The sequence below is a fragment of the Rattus norvegicus genome, chromosome 15, assembly GCF_036323735.1.
Source record: "Rattus norvegicus strain BN/NHsdMcwi chromosome 15, GRCr8, whole genome shotgun sequence".
NCBI classification, from domain to species: Eukaryota; Metazoa; Chordata; class Mammalia; order Rodentia; family Muridae; genus Rattus; species Rattus norvegicus.
The window spans coordinates 39,510,426-39,533,558 of record NC_086033.1 but is presented as its reverse complement, the minus strand read 5'-3'; the positions used below and the strand labels follow the sequence as shown (position 1 = coordinate 39,533,558).

The window sequence follows — 23,133 nt, the reverse complement described above, 5'->3', positions numbered from 1 at the left end:
TTAAAATGCCACTAGAAAGCTGCTTAAAGAAAGTGACATATTTGGTATAAGTAGACTAAAATAATTTTAAAATGACGACAGTCTATACAGAAACTCATACTAACCTCTAAAAGAAGTCATTCTCACCACATAGTGCTTAATTTAAGTAAACATAAAAGGGTTATAAAATATTTTTTCAAGAGAACCTAAAGTTTCTGTAGATGGAATTAGTAGCAACAACAACAAAAAGTTTAACGTTTAGTTGTCCACGAGTAAAAGTACCAAAAATGCAGATAAAAGTTACATATTTTTCATTTTGTGGCTAATCATTGATAAGCAGATTCAACACAAATATGTTTGGGTTGCTCTGTATTTTCAGCACCTCACCTGTGGGGCTGTATAGGAAGAAGGGCTCAAAGTCAGCACAGACGCTAACACTTTCTGAAATGCAGGTAGCAGTGACTCATGGAATTTCCTGTCAGCCTCTAACAGATATGCAACTGGGTGTCAGTTAATGTCTTAGAGAATTGAACTCGGCATTCTGGAAAAGCAGACTGTTCTATAAAGGGAAGGGTTCAGTTTCTCCAAGGTGGCTATTTATTAAAGTGTGCTCTGCACAAGCGTGGGACTTTGTAGAAACGTGTCAGGGAGGCAAAACTGAACATGTGAGCGTCTCTGTAAGGACAGGCATTCTCCCACCAAAACAACTCTGCTTCTGAATGCTTGTAAACTAGGAGACCAAGAGAATTTTTCCTCTTGGGGGAACAGTTGCTTAATAGATTGCCTAGAAATTAACATTTATTTAGCTGTATTTTGTATGTCAGAGTATTTGTGACATTTAACATCAGTAACAAAATAGAAATGTGACTACATAGCTTTAGGTATGAATTTGTTGTACATACAGGAAAATAAAATATCTCAAAATCAGTTATGTGAAAACTAACATTTGTCTTTCCTCTATGTGCAAATAATTTCAGTTCCTTAGGAGTAAATTTGGGAGACACTTTAACAGGGGTATACCTTAGGCTCTTGGAACTTTTGTGTGTAACTTTTTTTTCCCTTGAGAATGCCATAGGTGAGGTTCTGTACGGGTCTTCTAATGTAGGACCTGGAGACTCCTGTGTGAGCATTTATACTTCAGGGTTAGAAGCTGACCCTCTTCAGTACATAGTAGCTAGATGCTGGACTTGTTCATATCACTCCCACATTTCCCTTGCCCCACTCTAGCATGTTTTAATCAAGGAAGGACATCTTCGTTTCAAAGGCTCTACTCTCTACCCCAAAATTACCTGTCATGCTATTTTTGAACCACTGTCATAGAAATCTCAACGAAGAAAGAGAGTAATAACATCTGGATTCAGACACATTTCCAGTTTCTGTGTCATGTATCAGAATAACTTAAGTAATACTTTAAAAATGAAAATGTTAGTAATATAATCAATATAGTTTCTTTGGGTTATGAAGTGAATTAAATTTAATTTATAATAATGTTTCCTCAAGTGCTTACTGAATAGAATTAGCTATACTGAATGTCTAAGTCGTAAGTTAAGACAGAATTTTAAAGATATAAAAATGTTGAAAACTAAAATTCAGAATACGTAGAAAGCAAAGTCATAAATATGTCTCATATATGTTCCATGTAAATTGCCACATCACATGCATCTCATAGATAACGCTTGCATAAAATTTGGCAATTTATACAACATATACTTACCTTTAGGAAAATAACTTGGTATGAATATGTAAATAAAATGTCAACACACACACAGCTCACACATGGCATGCAACCTACACATCAGTCATGCTCAACTGGAAAACAACAGGAAGTAAAGGAGAGAGAAAATGTGCAGAGGCACAAACCCAAGCCCATGAAGTTAATTCGGGCTTCAGTCCTAGGTTCTGGCTACTGCGTCTAACCCTGAAGTATAAATGGTCCCACAGGCGTCTCCCCACCCCCCATTAGAATGCTCCCAAGGCATCTCTACTAGGATGAACAGAACAGATCTCAGGCATTTTAATAAATGACTTGTGGGCTTTGTGGCTTTCACAATTAACAGCAATGTCAAAACATTGCATCTGAAAAACTGTTCCTAAGGACAGAAAACTGTAGCAGGTATGAACTGAAACCAGTATGAATGTGACCAGTCTCTACTTAGAGGCTACACTATTTCTGTTATCACAGTCTATGACCCTTGTTAGCCTTGAGCATAAATGCAATGTGGTCAGAAAGTAGAAATATCAGTTGGTGCAAAAATCCATTTAACAATAATGTTTTAGTTTCAAATGCTTTAAGTGAACTCCTTCAAAGATGCACCCAACTAGACAATGCTAAACCAAGGTGCTGAATACAAGGAAATTCTTTTGCTTTTTGGGTACACAGTGGCAATGACAGCTTTGATGCTGGTGAGTTCTAATAATGCACTGTTATATAGAAAATTCAAGTCTTCGTAAATACACATGAACAAGAAAAGTCCAGTTAAATGATACACTATATATGAGTTACATCTTTTTCCTTTTTGTTTTTTAATTTTTTATTATTATTTTTACATCTTAACCACAGTTTACCATCCCTCCTCTCCTCTTAGTCCCTTCTCAGTCACATCTTTAAAAATAAAACAAAACAAAAAAGAACAAAGAAAGAGAAAAAATCAATCTGGAGGCTTGGGGGAAGGAAAAGGTCGTCCAGGGCCTGCCAGTCAGGACTCCAGCAGCACTCACGTCTAGATGTGGTGCTATTTGGCCCCTGGGCCCATCAGAAGCATGCATCCTAGCTCTAATGGCCCTACTGCCTCTCAGAAAGTCTGCACTAATGCTCTGCCACTAACTTCTCGGCTTTGGCCTATGGGTGTTGCTTTTCTTGTAACACTGGGCACTGACTAATAGGTCTCATGCAAGTTAGGCAAAAACCCTACCACTGAGTGATATCCAAACCCTCCTTTTACTTTTCCTTCCACAGATTTTCACTAAGTTTGCTAGGCTGGCCTTGAACTCACTTTGTAGTTCAGGTTGGTCTTGAACTTACAATCTTATAATCTTCCTACCTTAACCTCAAACAGCGGGTACTACAGACCTACACTATCAGGCTTGACTTGGGCTTGAATAGATCTCCTAAGCAACAGAGATTCAGTAACCAAAATGGGACGGTCCCTAGGGCAGGCGTTAAGAGGTAGCTACTTACATCAGGACTCTGCTGTCTCTTTTACTACACTTTCCCAGTACAAGAGCTATTGATAAAGCATTAGATATATTTCAATATAAAGTAGAAGCCAAATTTAATATTTATAGAAATCATCACTCTAATAATGACTTAGTTCCTAATTTTATATATGTATAAATGTATAATCCATTTCAGTATATGTATAAAAACAATTTCTATAAAGCAAATCTTGCATCCTTTAAATTTCCAAGTAAAGCAGGAACATTGGAAAAATAATAATAAAGGTATTTAGTAAGACAAAACAAACAAGGATGGGCAATGAATAAAATGACACAGGTTGTAAGGTCAGCTGACTAGCCCTAAGGCTCGGAGACTGGCCACTTAGTGCTCCTTGTAGCTTAGGCTTCAATCCTAATAGTTTTCAGAATGTGTTCCCCTCCCTCATTTCTCCTCTGAGCATTTGTGTGCATAACAGAAGTGCAGTGACACCACTCTCTCCCATCTAAGCAGTCTAAGATACAAATTCCACAAGTGTCTTTTATTTGAGACTAAATAATTATGAAAGCTTTCAAGTCATTTAAGTGTGTGTTTTTTTAAAAATCAGTGTTTGTAATAACAAAAGCCTGTATCAGTAGTTTCCTCTCTCCTTTAAAAGTTATTTCCAGCAAGGAAAACAAAACAACGACAACAAAAAAGACTGACAGAATTTCTAGCTAGTTAGGTTAAAAACAAAACTACATGGGATTCAGCACACCAACAAATGATAATAATAGATAGATAGATAGATAGATAGATAGATAGATAGATAGATAGATAGAAAGATAGATAGATAGATAGAAAGATAGATGGATAGAAAGACAAAGAAACAAATCAGGTTTCAAATGAACAAACATTCGGTCGTGATCCTACCTGAGTATCCCCAGAGAAGCTGCTGTGCTAGAATATAATTGAATCCATGCTTAGAGAGGCCAGAACATTCAGTACTCACAAGCTCACTAAGAGAGGACTCTGCATGTTACAGCAATGCTGTGTGCAGAATCTCCACACAGCAGTATGCAAAAGAAAAGGTGTAAACAAGTTCCAAACAGTATATGCATTTAAGATTTAAAGATCTATTCTGATGCAAATTAACCCCAAACTACATAAGAACGGAGACTTAGTTCATAAAACAGCAAAGAAGGGGAGGGGGAGTGCATGCTTACGAGCACAAATTACTCAGTGTTCACAGCAATCTGGAAGCTATCCGTGGGCTTTTCACAGGCTCTCAGCATAAAACACAGAGGGCCAAGAGAAGAATTGAAAGAGGGAGAAAATAGAATTTTAGAAGTACTTTAACATTTACCCAAAGTTAAATTACACATAATTCTCAGTATGATAAGAAAAAGGTGAGTATCAAACAATTCTGACATCAATAATCATAGAGTTCTAAGAATCCCACCCATGGACAACTAAGGCAAGTCACTCATTTTATCGAGTCGCTGCGTCTTTGTGGAATGTGCTTGTGCACTGGGGTTCCTTGTGCACTGGGGTTCCTTGTGCACTGGGGTTCCTTGTGCACTGGGGTTCCTTGTGCACTGGGGTTCCTTGGACTCAATTTCAGGGCTAAGACGGAGACTGTAAGTCTCACCAGAATAACTACTTCAGCAGTATTCGTCAGTCAGGAAGTACTAAGTGCTAGGGTGCTGGACATAAACACGTAGACATGTTCTCAGGCCTTGTCTGTATCTCACGAGGAAGGCAGATTAGAGAAATGATTACAAGTAAGCACACACGTGCGGGCGTGTGGTGCCGTGCTGAGTCAGTGTTACAAAGCATGCATAGGTTGCATGAAACAGGAGATGAAGCAGGCGCACACAGGGGCTAAAATCAGGTGTGTGTGCCTAATGGAGAAAAATAAGTGTTCTTTAAATATGGGAGTGATGGGGGTGGGGGGGAGTCAAGGAAGGAGATGGGTAACAGCAAACACTCGCTTAGCATTCCTGGGTACCAGGCAGAAAAAAATAGAACCAGGAAATAAAACAGCCTGATGGTCAATGCCGAGGACTTTGACCTTTTTTATATAAGAAAAACAAGAAGCCTTTCAAAGATTTTGATACAAGGTGGGGAAAGCAATGGTTTAGAAAGGTAAGTTCTCACAATGCTGTGCTAACTGGAGAAGTAAGCATGGCTGTGCGAGATAGCACGGTTATGCCTGCATTTCAGGGGGAGACGGCAGTAGGACGTAGGCTTTGAACAGACTCTTCCTAGCACATGGTCCTTTTCTCCAACATGTATATTATGGGCATGGTAGTCTCAAACATCTCCACAAATCATGTGTCAAATATAACTATCTGTATGCCAGAGGCTGGCAACATTTTCTGAAGGTTTGGATGCATGCATATGAGGTCATCGACTCTTCAAAAGTATTCATCATAAGAACGTTGTGTCAGAGTCATCACTGAAAACATGTTGTCCCCTGAGACATGAGGGTAGGGACCAGACAAAAAATACAACACCCTCCCTGATATGCTGCCAGCTGAGCAGGCCCAGTCCACTCTGAGCATCTGACGTCTCAGCGCCCGCTGCAGGAAGGACAGTGTGGAGTCATAACCATACCTCAGGCAGCTCCAGGTTTTCATCTGTCTATTAGTTTCATTTGGCATAATGCTTGGTATATACAGGACAATGAACCATATAAGGAATTTTGAGTCAGAATTGTAACAGAGAATGTAATCTTACCTAATTTTTTAAAAAGCTTGAAAATTAAGAAAGATATATGTAGGATCCTGCTGCCACTCCACCAGAAGTTGTCTCACTTAACTGCTTATTTTCCCTAGTTGCTTAGTTAAAACCCATTTGCTGGCAGAATTATTTAACTAGCCATCTGTCACCTGACTTCAGCTATTCATTCATTTACTCATGTGATTTAAAGCACAAATGATCTCATTCACACATAAAGGAGAAAACAAAGACAGAAATGTGCCTCCAACTGCATCTCAGGTTACTGAAAACCTTCTATTTCCTTGAGCTTTGCAAGTGGAGAGGACAGAAGCTCTGGTACCTCAGGGCTGGGGAGAGCAAACAACAAAGATGCTCATCACAAACCATGTCTTCTACCTGAGAAAGAAGAAGGAACTAAGACAAGTCTTGGACTTGAAGCCCACTACCAAATCCAGCATCATAGCATCTAAAACCAGACAGAGCTCCAAGACCATCCCTCCATGATATTATCTATATATACCTCTCAGGGCCTGCAGACCATCCCTCCATGATATTATCTATATATACCTCTCAGGGCCTGCAGACCATCCCTCCATGATATTATCTATATATACCTCTCAGGGCCTGCAGACCATCCCTCCATGATATTATCTATATATACCTCTCAGGGCCTGCAGAATCACATGTACTGTGCGGCTCAAGCACTGCCCCAGCCCCCGCTCCCACTCTTGGGCAAAGGCTCCATCTCCTAGGAAACATTCTAGGAAAGCAGGCCTGAACTTCACCTTGGAGTTCAGGGTCGGGGCTGCTACAGTGAGACTCAGCCCCAGGCAGAAAACAGAAGTCTTAAGCGCCTTTCCAGCACTGGACAGAGACCTGCACAGCAGTAGGACGGACTCGTGTCCCAGCATGCTTCACTGACAGCCTTGGAGCAGGCTTCTCCCCCAGCCTCCTTTTACTTCTATGTTAGTGTCAAGCTCATGAGTGCCTCCCACGCTTTCTCTGTGGTTACCAGATGCTGAGAGAGCGCACATGGAAGTGTGGGACACACAGATAGAGGGTGGTCAGTTGGCATTGTTACAGGTCAGGTAAAAAGTCTGGGTACTATGGCGTAGTAAGCTAACTATGGATAAAAATGATATATTGTATGTTTCAAAACACTTGAGGATTTTCCATTTCATTGAAGAAATGAAAAATATTTAAGAAGGCAGGTGTGGCTTGAATATTACGTTGTGTGTATATGTCACATGTTGCCCTATAAACATGCCATGTTTCTCTTTCTGTGTCACTTAAAGGCTGAATTAAAAGTGTGTGAGGAGCTGCAGATGTAGCTCAGTGGAAAAGCACTTGCCCGGCTGCAGGCAGCCTGGAGTTCAATCACGAAGAACAGACAGAGAAGTTAATGACAAAGTATAGGATGGAAAAAAGGCTTCCTAGCAAAACAAATGCTGGGTGGATAAGTACAGAGAGGAGAAAGTGCTCACATAGGCTTAAAACAGTGGCCGAGCTCAGTCCTTAAAGTGGATACAGCGTGTTAGACAGACCGTGATACAGCGTGTTAGACAGACCGTGATACAGTGGACACAAGTCTGACCAGTCTCACTGCTCTCCTGAAATCAGGAAGCATTCAGGCTCAGATGCTTGTGCACTTCCAAGACTAGAAGAGAGAGGGACCCTAAATGGACTGAGGCCACTGACACATCAGTTCACAATCACGCAGGTTCAGAATCACAGCTGATCACTATCATGCAAAGTTCAGTCATGGAAAGCCATCTGACTCACACCAGCAAGGTAAGGCTGATCTCAGTTTGATCAGAATCCATGGACAACCCACAGCAGCTGAGTGTCACAGTCACATGAAGAGTGAGTGCCACAGCCACGGTCAATTCCAAAGGTGAGGTAGCGTCACAAGAAAGCACGACAGTGGCAGATCCACAGACAAGAGGACAAACCAAGCTTCTATGAATTGTTGGATAGGACCTACAGCTGCAGAACCAAGATGATAACGCAATGGTTCACTGTGGAGTACACTTCAAGGGGTCACACGAGAGGAGAAATAAGAGGAAAGGAGAGGGCTATGGCTGACATTCTGATTTTAAAATACTTATGGACCTCCAATCAAAGTGATCACAACAGCTTCCACGTGCAGGCAGTTATGTGCTAGGCACTGGACTGGACTAACACTTCTCTCTACACGATCTGGGCCTCACAGGAATGCCTACCATGTGCTACTAGAGTAACACTTTTAAGTAGCCTGCCTTGCTGGAACTATGCAAATTAGAATCAAACTCAGTAGATGGGCAGTGAATGCCGCCAAGTTCTTCCCAACCCTCATCAACATAAAGCAATAGAACTTGACATAAAAAGGAGAATAGAGAGGGGGATGAGTGGAAGGATCAGAGGGGATCCATGTTTAAATACCTCAATAGGCTTTCCTGAAAAGAACAATTCACAAATGAATCACCTGGAGCGGGAAACCAGTGTTACTGCAGCTCTCACAGGCACAAGTCCTGTGACAAGAGACATCTGTCTGCTCATGTTTGGTCTCACCTTTAACTCCAACCTCATTCCCCTGGCAAATTCCAAATCCTTTCATGCATATTTCAATGAATAAAAATATAAACTATTATATTGAAAGGAAAAGGTTATGTGTTATCTAAGACTTATCACAAAGAATAAACTCCTTCGTAAGACAAGTTCTGAAATCTGGGGGCAAATGTCTAACTTAAGAAAAGTCCAGACCAGAACACCCTAGCCTTCAGCATGGCGAAACCAACCAAGAATTCACAGAACACTACACCAGATATCGAGCCATCAACTTCAAGTGCCAAACCCAAGAAAACTAAGACTTGCCATCAACCCAAAACCAGAACTAGAAGCAAGAAGAGTCCTCAGTCTTGTTCCAAATGTAGTGGGAAGATACAAAGGATGATAAAGAAGGCCAAGAACACCCTGCCAAGTATCCCAAAAAAGAAAGCTTCGAAGAAAACTGCACCACCGAAAAAGAAGACTAAACGGGCCAAATGTGAAGCACTATTTCATCGCCGCCGCCACCTAATGGATGAGATGACCACTAGCACTGAAACAGAAGCTGAGCCGACTAGTTCACACAGCTCCACTGAGTCAACTAGTGATGAGGAAAGCCAATAGACTCAGCAAGCCAACAAAGACCTGGAAATCTGCTCAAAGGTCTGGCAGCTGAACAATGTCAAACTGTGTAGACTCACCAGTTGCTACACAGTGCTTTGATGCTGATGAAAATAAAATCAATCTGATATGAAAAAAAAGAAAGAAAGAAAGAAAGAAAAGTCCAGACAGTAGTCTCATAGGTGATAGAATATTTGCAGAAGTTGGGAGATAGAATTAGAGTCAGAACCATGGTACTTTTCCCTCCAAATTCCTGTCATTTCCCCCAAATCATTCCCTATCACGGGTATTTCTATCCTTCCTAGGTCTTCTCAGTCCCTTTCCCTGGCAGTGTCTTGGAATTTGACTGGAACACAGTTCTTGGAAGGTGGTCACATCCGGTAGCTAACCACCTCTAACTGCTCCGGAATGAGGTATAGCAGACAGGGGAGACACGGCAGAAACCTGGTCTCCTGTACTCATCTAAAACCCTGAAGAAAGAAAAACCTTTTCCTCTCATCTGTGAAACTTAACAATCACTTTCATCATTATCACATATGCTGCAAGATCTGAGGATAGGAGGGTCCGAAAAGAACTAAAAGCAAGAACCCAAAAGCACTGTGCAGGTTAACATACATTTTCTGCAAATGCCACTACCAAGAGCTGACACAAGGCTCTCAATGACACTGCCTTTGGATCCTTGTTAGTGCTAGCATGGCTCCTGACATCTTAAAGTGAACAATTCTCCTAGGCTGAGCCATATGGACTCAGGTTTATAGGTCTAAAACGGATAGTTATTAGAAGAAATCCTATAAAAGCTGTTTGTACTTTTAGAAAGAGGGTTGTTTAAGAAAAGCACTGAGGGCTAGAGAAATGGCTCAGCCGTTAAAGGTTAGGCTCACAATCAAAAACATAAGAAAAGCACTGAACAGTTATTATACCTCGGGTCTGGGCAGCTTCTTTTAAAGCAGCTAGAAGATGAGGCTTCAAGTTCTCCAAAATAAGTCTTGCTTCAAGACCTGGGAAAAGGGACCTAGAATCAAGAAGCACACGGCAGTTACGGTTCTAACAGTTCTATGGTTAAAAGCATCCACCATATAATTTCAAGCCAGTTAAACCTGCTATTTTATTTTATGTGAATTATAGTTCACACCAAACTTTGCTTTAGGCTTTGCTTTAAAATATGAGGGCATCATACACCACGAAAACTCAAAAACAGTCTCATATTCAACACTCTATACCCTCACTATAAGAAACACAGTTGCTGAAGCCAAGTATGATGATGTACACAGGTAACCCTAGAACTTGGGTGGCTGAAACAAGAAAACTGTTTCCAGGGTAGTCTGGGATACACCATGGCACTCTGTCTGAAAATTACAAAGAAATAATTATTTAATGTATCAAATTTAGATTTCAAGTTTGCCTGGAAACCGGGAAAGGGAATAACACTCGAAATGTATATAAGAAATACTCGTTAATTTAAAAAAAAAAGAAAAAAGAAAAAAAAATTAGATTTCAAGACAGTAATCCTAACTGACCTTACTTCGATTAGCTCTTTACAGTAATTGTTTTAGTGCTGTGTCTGACAAATAGCTACTCGAATAATGGTTTTCAGACAAGATATTACTATGTTGTCTTGGGATTCCCAGGCTCAAGTGCTCCTCCTGCCAATGCCTCCCACCAGCTGGGACTGCCAACACAAGGCAAGACCCAGCTTTCATGTTATCATGTGATTGGCAATGCCAGAATGCTTTTCATTTTAAAATGTAAAATGTATCTTTAACACTTCAAGCCTTGCCCACCCACAGAATCCACACAGACACCTGGCAGTGAAGAACTCTGTAGAAAAGACGGCCCCCCACTGCCTAGGTCAAGCAGTGTCTGAGCCACACGGTATCTACCTTGGGAATTCTTCTGAGGTGATGTAAACAACATCTTGGTCAGAGACAGATGAGGAGAAGGGGACAAAAGCCCCACTCTGTAAAGGCAGCAGCTCCAGGCCAAGCAGCTCACTGTAGGCTTGGTCAGAAAGCACAAACTCCAGAAGATGGAGCTTTTCTTCGGCACTGCCCAGGTGGGCACACTTCCTCAGCACCTGCCGCACCCACACAGGCGTCACCTTCCTCACAGGAGATGCAGTGGAGGTGGCAGAGGCTGCACTGAGCTGAACAGCAGCAGCCAAGTTCCCCGGTACCCTGGCAATCTGCTTCCCTGAGCGCTGGAGGTAGTTGAGCACAGACTGTGTGGATTCTAAACTTTCATCGAGTTCTGAGAAGTGCACCTGCTCCAGCTTCACCCACTCGCCACCGACTGAGTAAATGACAGCATGCTGGAACAGTTCGCTAAACAGAGGACCCAACACTGGATGCCAGTGTGCCTTGACCTTGCTGGCCTCAGGCCAAAGTTTGTAGATGGCGTCCACTGATAAGGGGAAATCAGAGCTCTTCTCTGTCTCCAGGCGTTTTATTGAATCCAGGATGAGAGTAGCATAAGCTTTGGGAACAACATTCACAATAAGAAATTGATTCCACAAGGCCGCAGGGTCCCTCCATTGGTCCAGCTCTCTCCATTTTATGCTCCTGCGGTTGTCAGTCAGGCCAAAGAAGCCACTGATATGAACTGGAAGCCCTGTTCTGCTTTCCTCACCAGGAGGCAAGGGAAGAAAACAAAATGCTTTTCCTGAGAAATCGGATGTTGCTCCATTCTCTTCATCCCTGCCTGATAAAGACATGGCTAGACCAATGATTGGGACAAATTTCAACTCATCAGCCAAAGAATCCAGTTTACTACTAATGCCCCGCCCACCCACACTGTTACATACCAACCAAGATGTCTTCTGGGCATCTTTTGTACTCTCATCCTCTAGAGCTATGTTTATATGATATGTTACACAGGTTACACTGTTGCTTGGGATCTTTTTACAATAGTTACTTATAGCCGTTCCCAGAATCTTAATAGAATTTGGCCGTTCATGCTTCAGGGTCTTATTCTCACTAGCAGTTACTCTAAAGACCAGTTTTTCTGTCCCATCGGCCTCTCGGACATGTAAAGACACAGCCTGCACGCTCTTCAGGAAGAGCAGCACTGTGTCTGCATCCGCCCGGAAAGAGTCGAACAACTCCAGAACCTTCTGCTTAGTGTAGAGATTGCTGCTAAGCTGGGAAGGTTGTAAGCGCAGAGGGAAACGGAAAAACGTCCCTGGGAAGCTGCCGTTTGTAAAGGTTTCCTTGGTGCTTCCAAAAACACCAATGAACGGTGCAAACTGATCCGGAAGCTCATTTATTTCTTTGATGTCATCTTTGAGATTCCAACATTGGCCTGATTCGTGGGGGCCAAAAAGTGTTTGATGAGGGTCTAGCATTCCTATCTGGTCACCACTAAAGATACAAGGAACATCTGTAAAATTGAAAAACAAAGCATATGACCAACTCAGAAGTACAATGAACAACTGTAACTGCAGTCATGATGAAATGATAAGTATTATTGAAATATTACATAAGAAGTCGTCCGATACATAAAATTCTTCTACAAGTAACTTCATACTTTGAAAGTGATACAGAATGGTTTCTGGTTTGAGGCAATCTAGTAAGAGTCAGGAATAGAAACTTCTATGTTTTTATAATAGTATGTGCTATATCTTTAAATTCTCATTAAGTGTAAGATTAAATACTCTTTAGATATTTATACTCAGTGCTCACTGCCACATAAGGCCAGTTAGAAAGAAAAGAGTTACAACCTATGCTTGAAATTAAAGACTTAACTTTCTACTAAGTGCAGGTTGTTCCACTGCCACGAAACTGAGCAGGTACAGACCCCACAGCCAGGAAGCAATGAGCTTTGCAGGGGAAGGACTCACACGGTGTACGGCTCCAGTTCGTAAAGAGCCACTCGTTACCACATGGCCTCTAAGCTAATGTCAACCGCTTCTAAAGACAGTGATATTTCTACACTGGCAGAACTGGCTTTGTCAGATTTCTCACACTGAAAGAAACTCTTATCCATGGTGCTGCTCAAAGGGCTTCCCATGGATAATTCCGGTGTGTTTTTTCTCCCATTCAGACTTTAGCCCCTGATCTCCAAGCACAGTGCAACCCTAGTAAAGTCTGCCACCTCTTTAAGATGTGTACTTGTCAAATGCAAGTACTGCTGTGACAATCACCTAAATTCTTATTCATCTTAAGTAGCAAATCTGATGTCCAGTAAACCCAGCAACAGTACAATGTCGGATATATTTGTCTGTAGACCCTTTGCACAATGCCACATGACACACCCATACTGAGTCAAGTCAGAGAGACTTCCGACACTGTGAAAGCATAGCCTGTGGCTTTCTCAAATCTCTAGACTGCAGAAGAGCCTCCAGCAAATGGCCCTCATCAGTGTGTTCACTGTCACGTAGAGGACAAAAAAACACTGAGCTACACACACGGGGCAGTTGACCTGCTCTAAATTTTTGTTAAGTCTCTACATTTGTGTAGTCCTCTGGTGTACTTCAACATGTACAAGCAAACCATCACTTAGAGCCCTGAAGATGAGCTTCCAAAGATGAATCTATAAATACAACGTTAAGACTCATGTGTGACAGCCATATTTTACTGTATAACAATAACTTTAATATGTCGCATAGTCAATATGAAACAAAATATCGATGTTAATATAAACAGGGTAGATTTACTAACATTTATCTATAGTCTGGCTGACTCTACTCCCCACTTGCCCACACCCAATACTGCACCTGTTATATGGTAGACAGAATTAAACCCAATTCCAAATCTTCCAACCTTCAAGGGATCATCTTTTTTCCTGCTTCTTGCTATTTCCTGAATGCCATGCCAGTCCTCTGGGGTGAAAACCGCATTGTTGTACACATAGAGAGCCGACCCTGGGTGTTGAAAGGCACAAGCAGATACTCAGCAAGGAGTACACCAGAAAGGACAGGTCTGCTTCAGGAGACTCATCCATACAAAAACAAAACAAACAAACAAACATGATTCCATGAAAAAACAGAGACACAGAGTACAGACTAAATTTTGCATTATTATTTCAGTTGTCTTCAAAATAAAAATAAGAATAAAATTGGTAAAAGCTACCAGTCAGAGACATATATTATTTGTCAAACGTTCTGAAAGAAGAAATTAAGAGAATTATGGAACTTAAATACCAAAAAATACAGAGCAAACAAGGCTATTCCCCAGTGCACCACACTCTGTGAAAACTCTTCTGAATCCCATATTTAAATCGTCTTTGTAGGAGGAATTTCTGGGAAATGTGTGCAGTGCACATCGGACTGTAATGTGCTGTTGGAGCTCACCAAGGAGCTAGCTCCGGGATCAGTGCTGTCCCCTTCCATTTTAGACCCAACCATGCTTGTGCCAGTGCCTCTCCAAGGCCTCTTGTGAGGAAGTCTGGGGTCCCCTACCTCTATGACAGGAAGGGATAAGAACAGTAAAAGAGTACATGGGTAAAAACATTGTGTCCTAGTGAATAGCTAGAAGGTAGTGTTTCTAACCAACATTACTACCACTTATCCCATGATAGAAAAGTTCTGCAATGGGAAAGAGGACCAGTTCCACTGTGCTCATCCATGGGGAGAAAGTTCAATGAGGAATTCCAGTCTGACTGCCTCAATATCCCTAGTCATTTTCTGTTGTATATTGTGTCCAATTTGATGATGTCATCTCTAGTAGTTGCTATTTGTTCTTTTACTTGGACACCATTCTGAGGGCAGACTCTGTTCTGCCCCAGACTCTCTATTGGGAACTCCAGAAGACTGTCTTAAAGGGGCTTTCTCAATAAATTTCTGCTGGATGCTTTCAGCCAAGTGATGTGATGCTTTTCATCTCTCTCTCTCTCTCTCTCTCTCTCTCTCCCTCTTTCTCTGTATCTATCTATGTATTTATCTATCTATCTATCTATCCATCCATTCATCCATCCATTTGTTGCTATTTATTCTCTTACTTTTTATGTATACTGAATAAGTTCATTCATTCAAAACTGAAGGTCTGACAAGCATAGATCATTCTCTAGATGTATAGAATAATGTATTAGGAAAATGTACAACCTAAATAACTTTGTCACTGTATTTTTTCATAAAGTTGAAAGTAATTGCTTACTAATATTAGTAATCACCTTGTGAAAATTTGGGTTGTGTGGTTTTGATTTTGCTTTACTTGATTTCTATAAAAGACATTGATGGGGGCTGGGGATTTAGCTCAGTGGTAGAGTGCTTACTTAGGAAGCGCAAGGCCCTGGGTTCGGTCCCCAGCTCCGAAAAAAAAAAAGAACCAAAAAAAAAAAAAAAGACATTGATGGTGTAATTTAAATAGTCATGCATTTGGTATATATTTAAATAGATTATTTTAAATTATAATGCTACCTCCAAAGTGGTTTCTTTAACAATATATTGTATGTATAATTCTGAGCAAATACTCTCTTTTGAGACCTGTTTTCAGAAATCCTAACATTATCTAAGTATAAGCAACTATGTCAACTTTAAATGTGATCAATGTTTTCCTTTGAAAGTTGCTTAAAAAGAACACAGACACAATAAAGCACAGAGTAGATATGTATATCCTTAGACCTGTGCAACCTCCAAGCTAATGAACTACCAGAACACACAATACCCAAAGGACATCTCTCCGCAAGCTTCTTTAAACACAGAATGTTGGCCTGGTCTGGTGTTTGTTGTGTTTTTGTTGTTGTTGTTGTTGTTGTTGTTGTTGTTGTTGTTGTTGTTGTTGTTTTTCCCGGAGGTAGGGACCAAACCTGGGGCCTTGTGCTTGCTAGGCAAGCGCTCTACCGCTGAGCTAAATCCCCAACCCCTGTTGTGGTTGTTTTAATTAGTGCAACTGCTGTCTTTAAAACAGAGTCAGGACATGAAATTGATCAAGGCTGCAACAACTATTTTGAAAAAGACAAGCACACAGCAGTGAAAAAGTACTCAGGGGTCTAGGGGGTCCGGCGTCACCAGATTCACTCACTGTTACCAATGACAGCCGCAGGCTCAGTTTCTTCATCTAGACCAACAGTGGAGCTCTGCCTCCCCACACACGAGTGTTAGGAATCCACTATGGCATAAATAAAGGCTCACCACAGCACACACCATAGAGAAGATCCCCTAAATTGTCAGCTATTTCTATTATGACACAGAAGTCTTCACTACAATATTAATCTTTGTTATATCATATATAATTTTACATAATATGCAAAATACTAATAAATGACTCCTTAATATCCAATAGCTAAATACAGCTAATACAAAATGGCATCTGTCAAATACTATATGGTTCTGCCCACTCACTCTCTCTATACTAAAAACATCAGACACAAAAGGAAAATCACAGAACAGGCCCGGGAGTGAATTTCTTGCCAGAATCTAGAAAAAAAAACCTATACAACTTTAGGATCTCTAGAAGGGAACTGAGAAGCCCAGCAGAGTCACCAGTACTATACATATCAGAGCACCACTGGGGAGGGAACAGTCATCTTCCCTCCTAGAGCCAACAGGAAAGCTAAGAGCACAGACCCTCACTTAGGGGCGGGACTCCTGACTACTCCCCCCCTGTCCTGGACAATCAGGCTTGAGCTTGTGCATGGAGTCATGGCTGCCATCACTTTACTTATGAATGTCCAGAAAACACTTTATGCCTCTGGCTCATGCAGTCTTCTCACTTTTCTAGAAGGCACAGATTACGAAAAATTGGAAGAACCAGACTTATTAAACATTCAGACCTATTTTCTTCAAAGGAAGAAAAGTGACTGATCCCTGGTCACCCAGGAAGTTGGAGTGGGTGTTGTCTAACAACCCAGTAATCCTTTTGCTGTTCTATGGGGCCAGCCTTCCGGAATCCCCCAGTGTCGTGAGCATTGTTTAGGCCCTGGTCCTAAGCTTAGTCTCTCAGTAAAGAGAACCCAGGCCTATGAAAGAGGCCCTAGGGACTCTGCATTCTCCACCAAAAGAATCTACCCTGTGCTCATTACAAGCCCTTCCTCCTAGGCTCCTGCCCTGAGCACTATTTATCAGTCACTAGAACTCACTCACATTGTAAAGGTCACAGGTGCTTTGCTACTTTGCTTGCAAGTTTCTATGTAGCTATGACTAAAGCTTTGTCACAACTTCTTTATTTCCAAAGCTTTTTTTTTTTTTTTTTTAGTTCTTTTTTTCGGAGCTGGGGACCGAACCCAGGGCCTTGCGCTTCCTAGGTAAGCGCTCTACCACTGAGCTAAATCCCCAGCCCCCAAAGCTTTTTTAATTGGATTTTTTTTAATTTATTTACATTTTGAATGTTATCCCCTTTCCAGGTTTTCTATCTATAAACCCCCTATCCCATCCCCTCTTTTCCCTTCTTCTATGAGGGTATCCTCTACCCATTTACCTACTCCTCCTCGCCCTGGCATTCCCCTACACTGGGGGGAGGGGAGGCAGGGTCCAGCCTTGGCAGGACCAAGGGCTTCTCCTTCTATTGGTGCCCAACAAGGCCATCCTCTGCTACATATGCAGCTGGAGCCATGGGTGTGTCCATGTGTACTCTCTGGATGGTGGTTTAGTCCCTGGGAGCTCTGGTTGGCTGGTACTGTTGTTCTTAGGGGGTTGCAAACCCCTTCAGCTCCTTCAGTCCTTTCTCTAACTCCTCCAATGGGGACCCCATTCTCAGTTCAATGGTTGGCTATGAGCGTCCACCTCTGTATTTGTCAGGCTCTGGCAGAGCCTCTCAGGAGACAGCTATACCAGGTTCCTGCCAGCATGCACTTCTTGGCATCAGCAATATTGTCTGGGCTTGGGGGCTATACATACATATAGGGACTGGATCCCCAGGTGGGGCAGTCCCTTTACTGTGCTTAAATGTGTAAGAAAAATAAACCCTGAGGCCAGACTCTGGAAGTTCTTACCCAGAGCTTGTAAAAGTGATGATGACTCCAATTTCTCTCTTCATCTCTCACTTCCCTGCTGGCTGTGAGGCTTACAGGGGCCCTAACACCACCTCCCCGTGTGAGGTGATCCCTCAGCCGTGGGAGGAATGTGTATGACTGTTTCAATCTTTTGGTGGTGGTTGTGGTGGTAGTATATCGAAATGCTAAGTGAAGGTCTGGCTGGCCCAGAACTCATTATACAGCTTTAAATTCACAGAATCCACCAGCCTGACTGTTGGGACTAAAAGTGTGCACCACTATATGCAGCTGTTTCAATATTTTCTTTGAAGGCAGGAAGCAAAAAACCTGAACAAATGCTTCTAGGAGCTCCATATCCTCACCAGCACAGCACATCAGAACAATGAACACAGATCACCTGGGCATGAGGATAGCCCATCACAGCATTTTCTCCCCCAATTTCTCCTAAGAAGAACTAGGAAGAAAAATTGCCCTTTCTGTCACTAGTTTTTCACAGGGGGACATGGAGATCAGAGGGACTGCCTGGTATGTCACTGCCTGTGGGGCTGTGCAATGGGTAGGGCTGTATAGGACCAGGAGGTGGCCTGCAGTCCCCTGAATGCAAACTGAACATGATTGCAGGAGGCAACATTAGAGAATAAAATTAGAGCCAAGAAACTACAAGCTCCTCTCACCACTGAATGACTGGACTCTGGAGGCCAGCACTAGAGTCAGCAAGGTGGCAGGACTCAGAACCGGGGTGCAAGCCTCGTGATATTACCACAACATACACATCTCTTCTTCCAGATCAAAGTTCCACTGCCAAGTCCTAAAACTAATGTCAGAATGACAGCAGCCATGGCAATAAGCACTAAGTATCCAATAGCAATGGCGACTACCTTCACGAAACACCGTTTTGTTACCTAAACTTCTCTCAGCCACATCTAAGAAAAGGAGCTAAGCCTTCTTTTTCACAGTTGCTGTCCATCACATGCACAATCACCCCCAACTTCAGAGCGGAGCCAAGTTACATACGCGTTTTCCACATTTCAGAGTTTGAACAAGCTGGCAAGCACCGACAGGTAACGCCTCTTTCCCTTCTCCCCTCTTCCTGTGAGGCTATGTTCTCTCTCCCAGCAGAAGGGCAGCCCAAAAGTAGAAGATAATGTATAAAAGCAGAGCTTTTTACAACTTCTTACCAAATGCATAAGAGATGATCTTTATATAGAAGCAGTGTCCTTTGTCTTATTCATAATATGAAGTACAGGTTGACCAACAAGAATGGGAGGCTATGTGATTACATTGCTAGCCATTTAATTTTTATTTTTTTCTCTAAGGTTACTACCGACTGGCAAAAAAAGTCTTCCCAGCAAAAGCAGAGGGAAACAACAACAACACTGAAGTAAACATGTCAAGAAGTACACACGATAATTACACTTTTTATTAAACAAAGTATTAAAAACCACCATTAGTATAAAAGATAAAATTTACTTCAATTTATTCTTACCCTGATATTGCGCCATATCTTTTGACCAAAGAGTCTCCGTTCCATATTGTGTTTCATCATATAAAAATTTAACCTCTGTGGCCCCAGCATCTTCTGCATTCTGAATTAATTCCTAACCATGAAATACACCAAAAGTTACATTAATGTAGTAATCTACTGTCCAACTTTGTTTCACCTACAATATCTAAAAAGAAAGTATGTATAAGAGGAAAAACCTCGCTCTAGTCAGGCTCCTTACTGGAGGAGTTCCACACACACAGGAGCTGGGAACTTTCCCAGCATCACACCTGAACCTCACCTTGGAAACTGCTATCATCTAACCTCTGACTACAAATCCTGGAAGTGCGACAAACCCACCCAAAGCCTGTTCAAAGGAGACAACTCTAACTCAAAGCTCGTACAGATTATTCTGAGACAGCTTATGCTTAAACGGCTTCCAAAAATAGAGCACTAGCTCTCAATTGTTTACCAACTTTAAAAAAGAATCCCATATTCCTTTTTTTCTCCTAGAAACAAGGATACTCGATGGTATTAGTCTACATGCACCCTTAATAGGCATGGCAGCCTGACATGCCTGAGGCAGGAAGTGTCTTAGCACCGAGAACCATTCATAAGGGAGTAGGGTTGATCTTTTGTTGGATATGGGTGAGTGGTGGGTGCCTAGACATCTGTGACCTAGAAAGGAAAGGCAAGGGCATCAACAAAATTCTCAGTCCTAACCACCCAAATACTTCCTAACAACACATGCTGGTCAACTAGAAGCAAGCTACAGCTGAAATAAGATCCAAGTCCTAGAGATGCGCCCACACTCATCAAGCTTGAATGGCTCTCTGGAACCACCCTGTCTATAGGCTCTGTGAGGGAAAATCATCACATGAGAAATTCCTGAACAGGCTCCTACTTAGAATAAAGCAAACTGAGGGCCACCCCTTTAACTGAATATGTGGGTGTTTAGAAAAGTACACACACACACACACACACACACACACACACACACACTCACCCCATGATAATTCATCGACACCAGACATTAGGGAAAGTCTTTTTTATTTCCCCGAAACCTTGGAATTACTAAATTAAGGGGCACATCAGCCAGTACTGAAGCAATAGCACAGTCTCTACAAGAGAACGAATGTCAGAGAACTCAGGAAGAAGAGACTTAAACAGCCAGGCTAGGATTGGGCTGACCAGGTTCACCAAGCACATTCAGTGGCCTTGTGGGTACTTCAGTATAGCTCGAGGGTACATGCTTGTCTGGCATATGAAAGGTCCTGGGTTTGAGCCTCAGAATCAAAAAACTGAGAGCTGGAGATTTGGGCCAGCAGCCATACATCTAACCCTGAATATAAACACCCGAACCTTCCTAAGTACCCACACGTCCATTTGCAGCTATGGTTCCTAGTTACACAGCTGCCATTTCTCATAGGTGTTTTAATGGCTTAGATCCCTTTGTTTTCTGTTCAGTCCAAGAAAGTCTTTAAAACTGAGCAAGATGTTAATATGACGGGTGGACAGTAAGAACTAAATGATGGGTAGAATACTACGTTAGCTTACAAAAATGAAAGCAGCTCATAGAGTCTGTCCTCAGGACTTATGTGTATTATAGGAAGCAGGGATTAGGAAAATTTGAAAACTGAAGATAATACACTAAGTTCCAGGCCCCAAATGCCAATCCCAGGCTGTACAACAAGTAAGGATTAATGAGCTCCTCCAAGGTGGTAACCCTTAGGGGATCACTGTTATGGATTCCAGGAGGCAGCAGGTCCCTAAAAATCTGGACCCACTTTATCAAACACCATAGAAGGTGGAGGTTGACCTACAGGCAACACTGAGCCCAGCACTAAAATACCCAAGGAATGGAGATGCCATTGAACAGGCTACAATAAAAACATCACAAGAAGAGCAAAGGAGGCCAACCCCAGGCAACCTGGCACATTCTTCCTGGATGTAAGGATCCTACTCTTCTGACCCAACTCCTATAATCAACAACTGAATTGTCACTCTGAATCCGTGTGGGTCATTCAGTCCTCCCCAGCCCCATGACAATTCCATAATCATACCCTTCATTTCTCCAGCAACCAATATAAAGAAACAGCTTTCAAACTAGCCGTCTACGAACACTGCCCTGAAAGTCACTGGCTCCGACTCTGAGAGCCGCACTGAAGAAGCTACTCCAGTGTGCCTTAAGACAGGCCCTGACAGCACAACCTTTGTGCCTATCTCAGCATGACATGAGCTACTAGACCTTAAAACATTGCTAAGCTGGGAGAGAAGCAAGGGCTGAAACACTGAGGATGGGAATAACAAGGAGGGCGCATACACAGTAACTGACCTACTGCCCCAGTTCACTAGGAAGGGCTCTTACTAACACCAAACCTAATTTCTGCAAAAATCTTCTTCCATTGCCTTTTCTGTAGATGTCTACTTCTTTCCTCTTCATGAGCATATTCACACTTGAAGAATATATTCTAAGCCATGTCCATATCCCACCACTGAGACTGAAGCAGAGGCATTGTGAACTTGAGGCCAACCTGGACTACAAAGAGAATTCCACTCCATTCTGGAGAAAAAAAATACTGTGATCATATGTATATAAACAAATAAGAAATTACCTAATTAAAGTAAACTCCCTCACCAAACAAGCCTCTAAATCCAGAGGCCAAACAAGCCTTACATCCTGACCTCTATGTGGACTGGCATCAGGCTGCTGAACTCTTGGTTGGTTATTTGATTGATGGCTGGTGTGTGACACCAGGGCTCAGTGCTCTGCAGAAGCACTCCTAGACTAGGAAACTGTTTAAAGAGGGTCACCTGCAGCGGCTTAGTGTAGTCCTGCACCCACAAGTCCTCCTCCCATCGTGCCAACTGTATTCTCCAATCTACTCCACTCAGCTGTGCACTGTAGCCGTGGAGGCAAGGTGATATAATCAAATGCAAACACTAAGTGTTTCCCTCTGAAGGTAAACCACACGGGACTCTGCCAGATCTCCTACCTTAAGGATCTGTCCTCCTTCTGGATATCTTCTTAAAATATCCTTGAGAAAATCGACAAGTGGTGGTGTTGTTTGACCAAATCGACCTAAAATGCAGAATATATTTTAAAAGATTTAGAAAAATAGGATTTCATGACTTTCCTCCTGGGGGTTATCTGGCTCCGTTGCATGGTTTCATGTATGGCACAACAGAATCCTAAGACCAACTCAAGGGGCAGCAAAGTCAACTCCGTGTTACCAGATCTCAAGACATGTAACTAAGTGGCCCATCGGGTGTTAAGGATCTTTCTAAGGCATACTTTCACGAAAGGATAATTCGACAGCAAGCAGCATGGCAGAAGGACAAAGATGCTACTATTGTGTAAGGCAATTAAATTACTGCTGCTGTTTATTGCCCTGTGGTGAAAAACAAGCCAGAAATCATGTCACCTATTGTCATGTTCTTATTACTTTCGGATGTGACCGATGGTGCTGAAGCCCAATGACTGACTAGGTTAATCACCAAGTCCTGCCTGCACTGTTCTACCCCAGCTGTCTTCAGCAGGAAGATGTGAAGAGGAGGATGGAGAAAAACTTTCATAAGAACAACAAAAATTTAAAATCTGCATATAAATAAAAAGTAATAACGTGCTTACACAAGTAACCATCACCACAGGCTGGAACCAGAGTATCCTGTTCTTCAGACGTCAGAATATTTGCACTAGTTAATAAAGTATCTTAAGGATACTTTGATCCAAGGCCAAATAAGACATCCATGTATATCTAATATACACCTAAGGTCCATAGCCTGAGGGTGAGCTATATAA

At 42.1% G+C, this 23,133-nt stretch overlaps 1 protein-coding gene across 10 annotated transcripts in view; it reads right to left on the bottom strand.

Annotated features, from left to right (window-relative positions):
• Sacs (sacsin molecular chaperone) overlaps window positions 1-23,133 on the bottom strand; it is an 84,567-nt gene that overhangs the window by 12,861 nt on the left and 48,573 nt on the right. For 2 of the 10 annotated variants that reach the window (XM_006252167.5, NM_001427721.1), the window contains 6 exons: window positions 22,328-22,413; window positions 19,335-19,446; window positions 13,695-13,841; window positions 10,864-12,358; window positions 9,904-9,995; window positions 4,046-4,072 (listed from right to left, as the gene is read on the bottom strand). In XM_006252167.5, the coding sequence (XP_006252229.1) occupies window positions 4,046-4,072; window positions 9,904-9,995; window positions 10,864-12,358; window positions 13,695-13,841; window positions 19,335-19,446; window positions 22,328-22,413 (1,959 nt within the window). Of the gene's footprint in view, window positions 1-350; window positions 1,098-4,045; window positions 4,073-4,956; window positions 6,233-9,903; window positions 9,996-10,863; window positions 12,359-13,694; window positions 13,842-19,334; window positions 19,447-22,327; window positions 22,414-23,133 lie in introns of those variants that run through there. The other 8 variants (XM_063274272.1, XM_063274273.1, XM_063274275.1 and 5 more) reach the window with 7 other exon arrangements.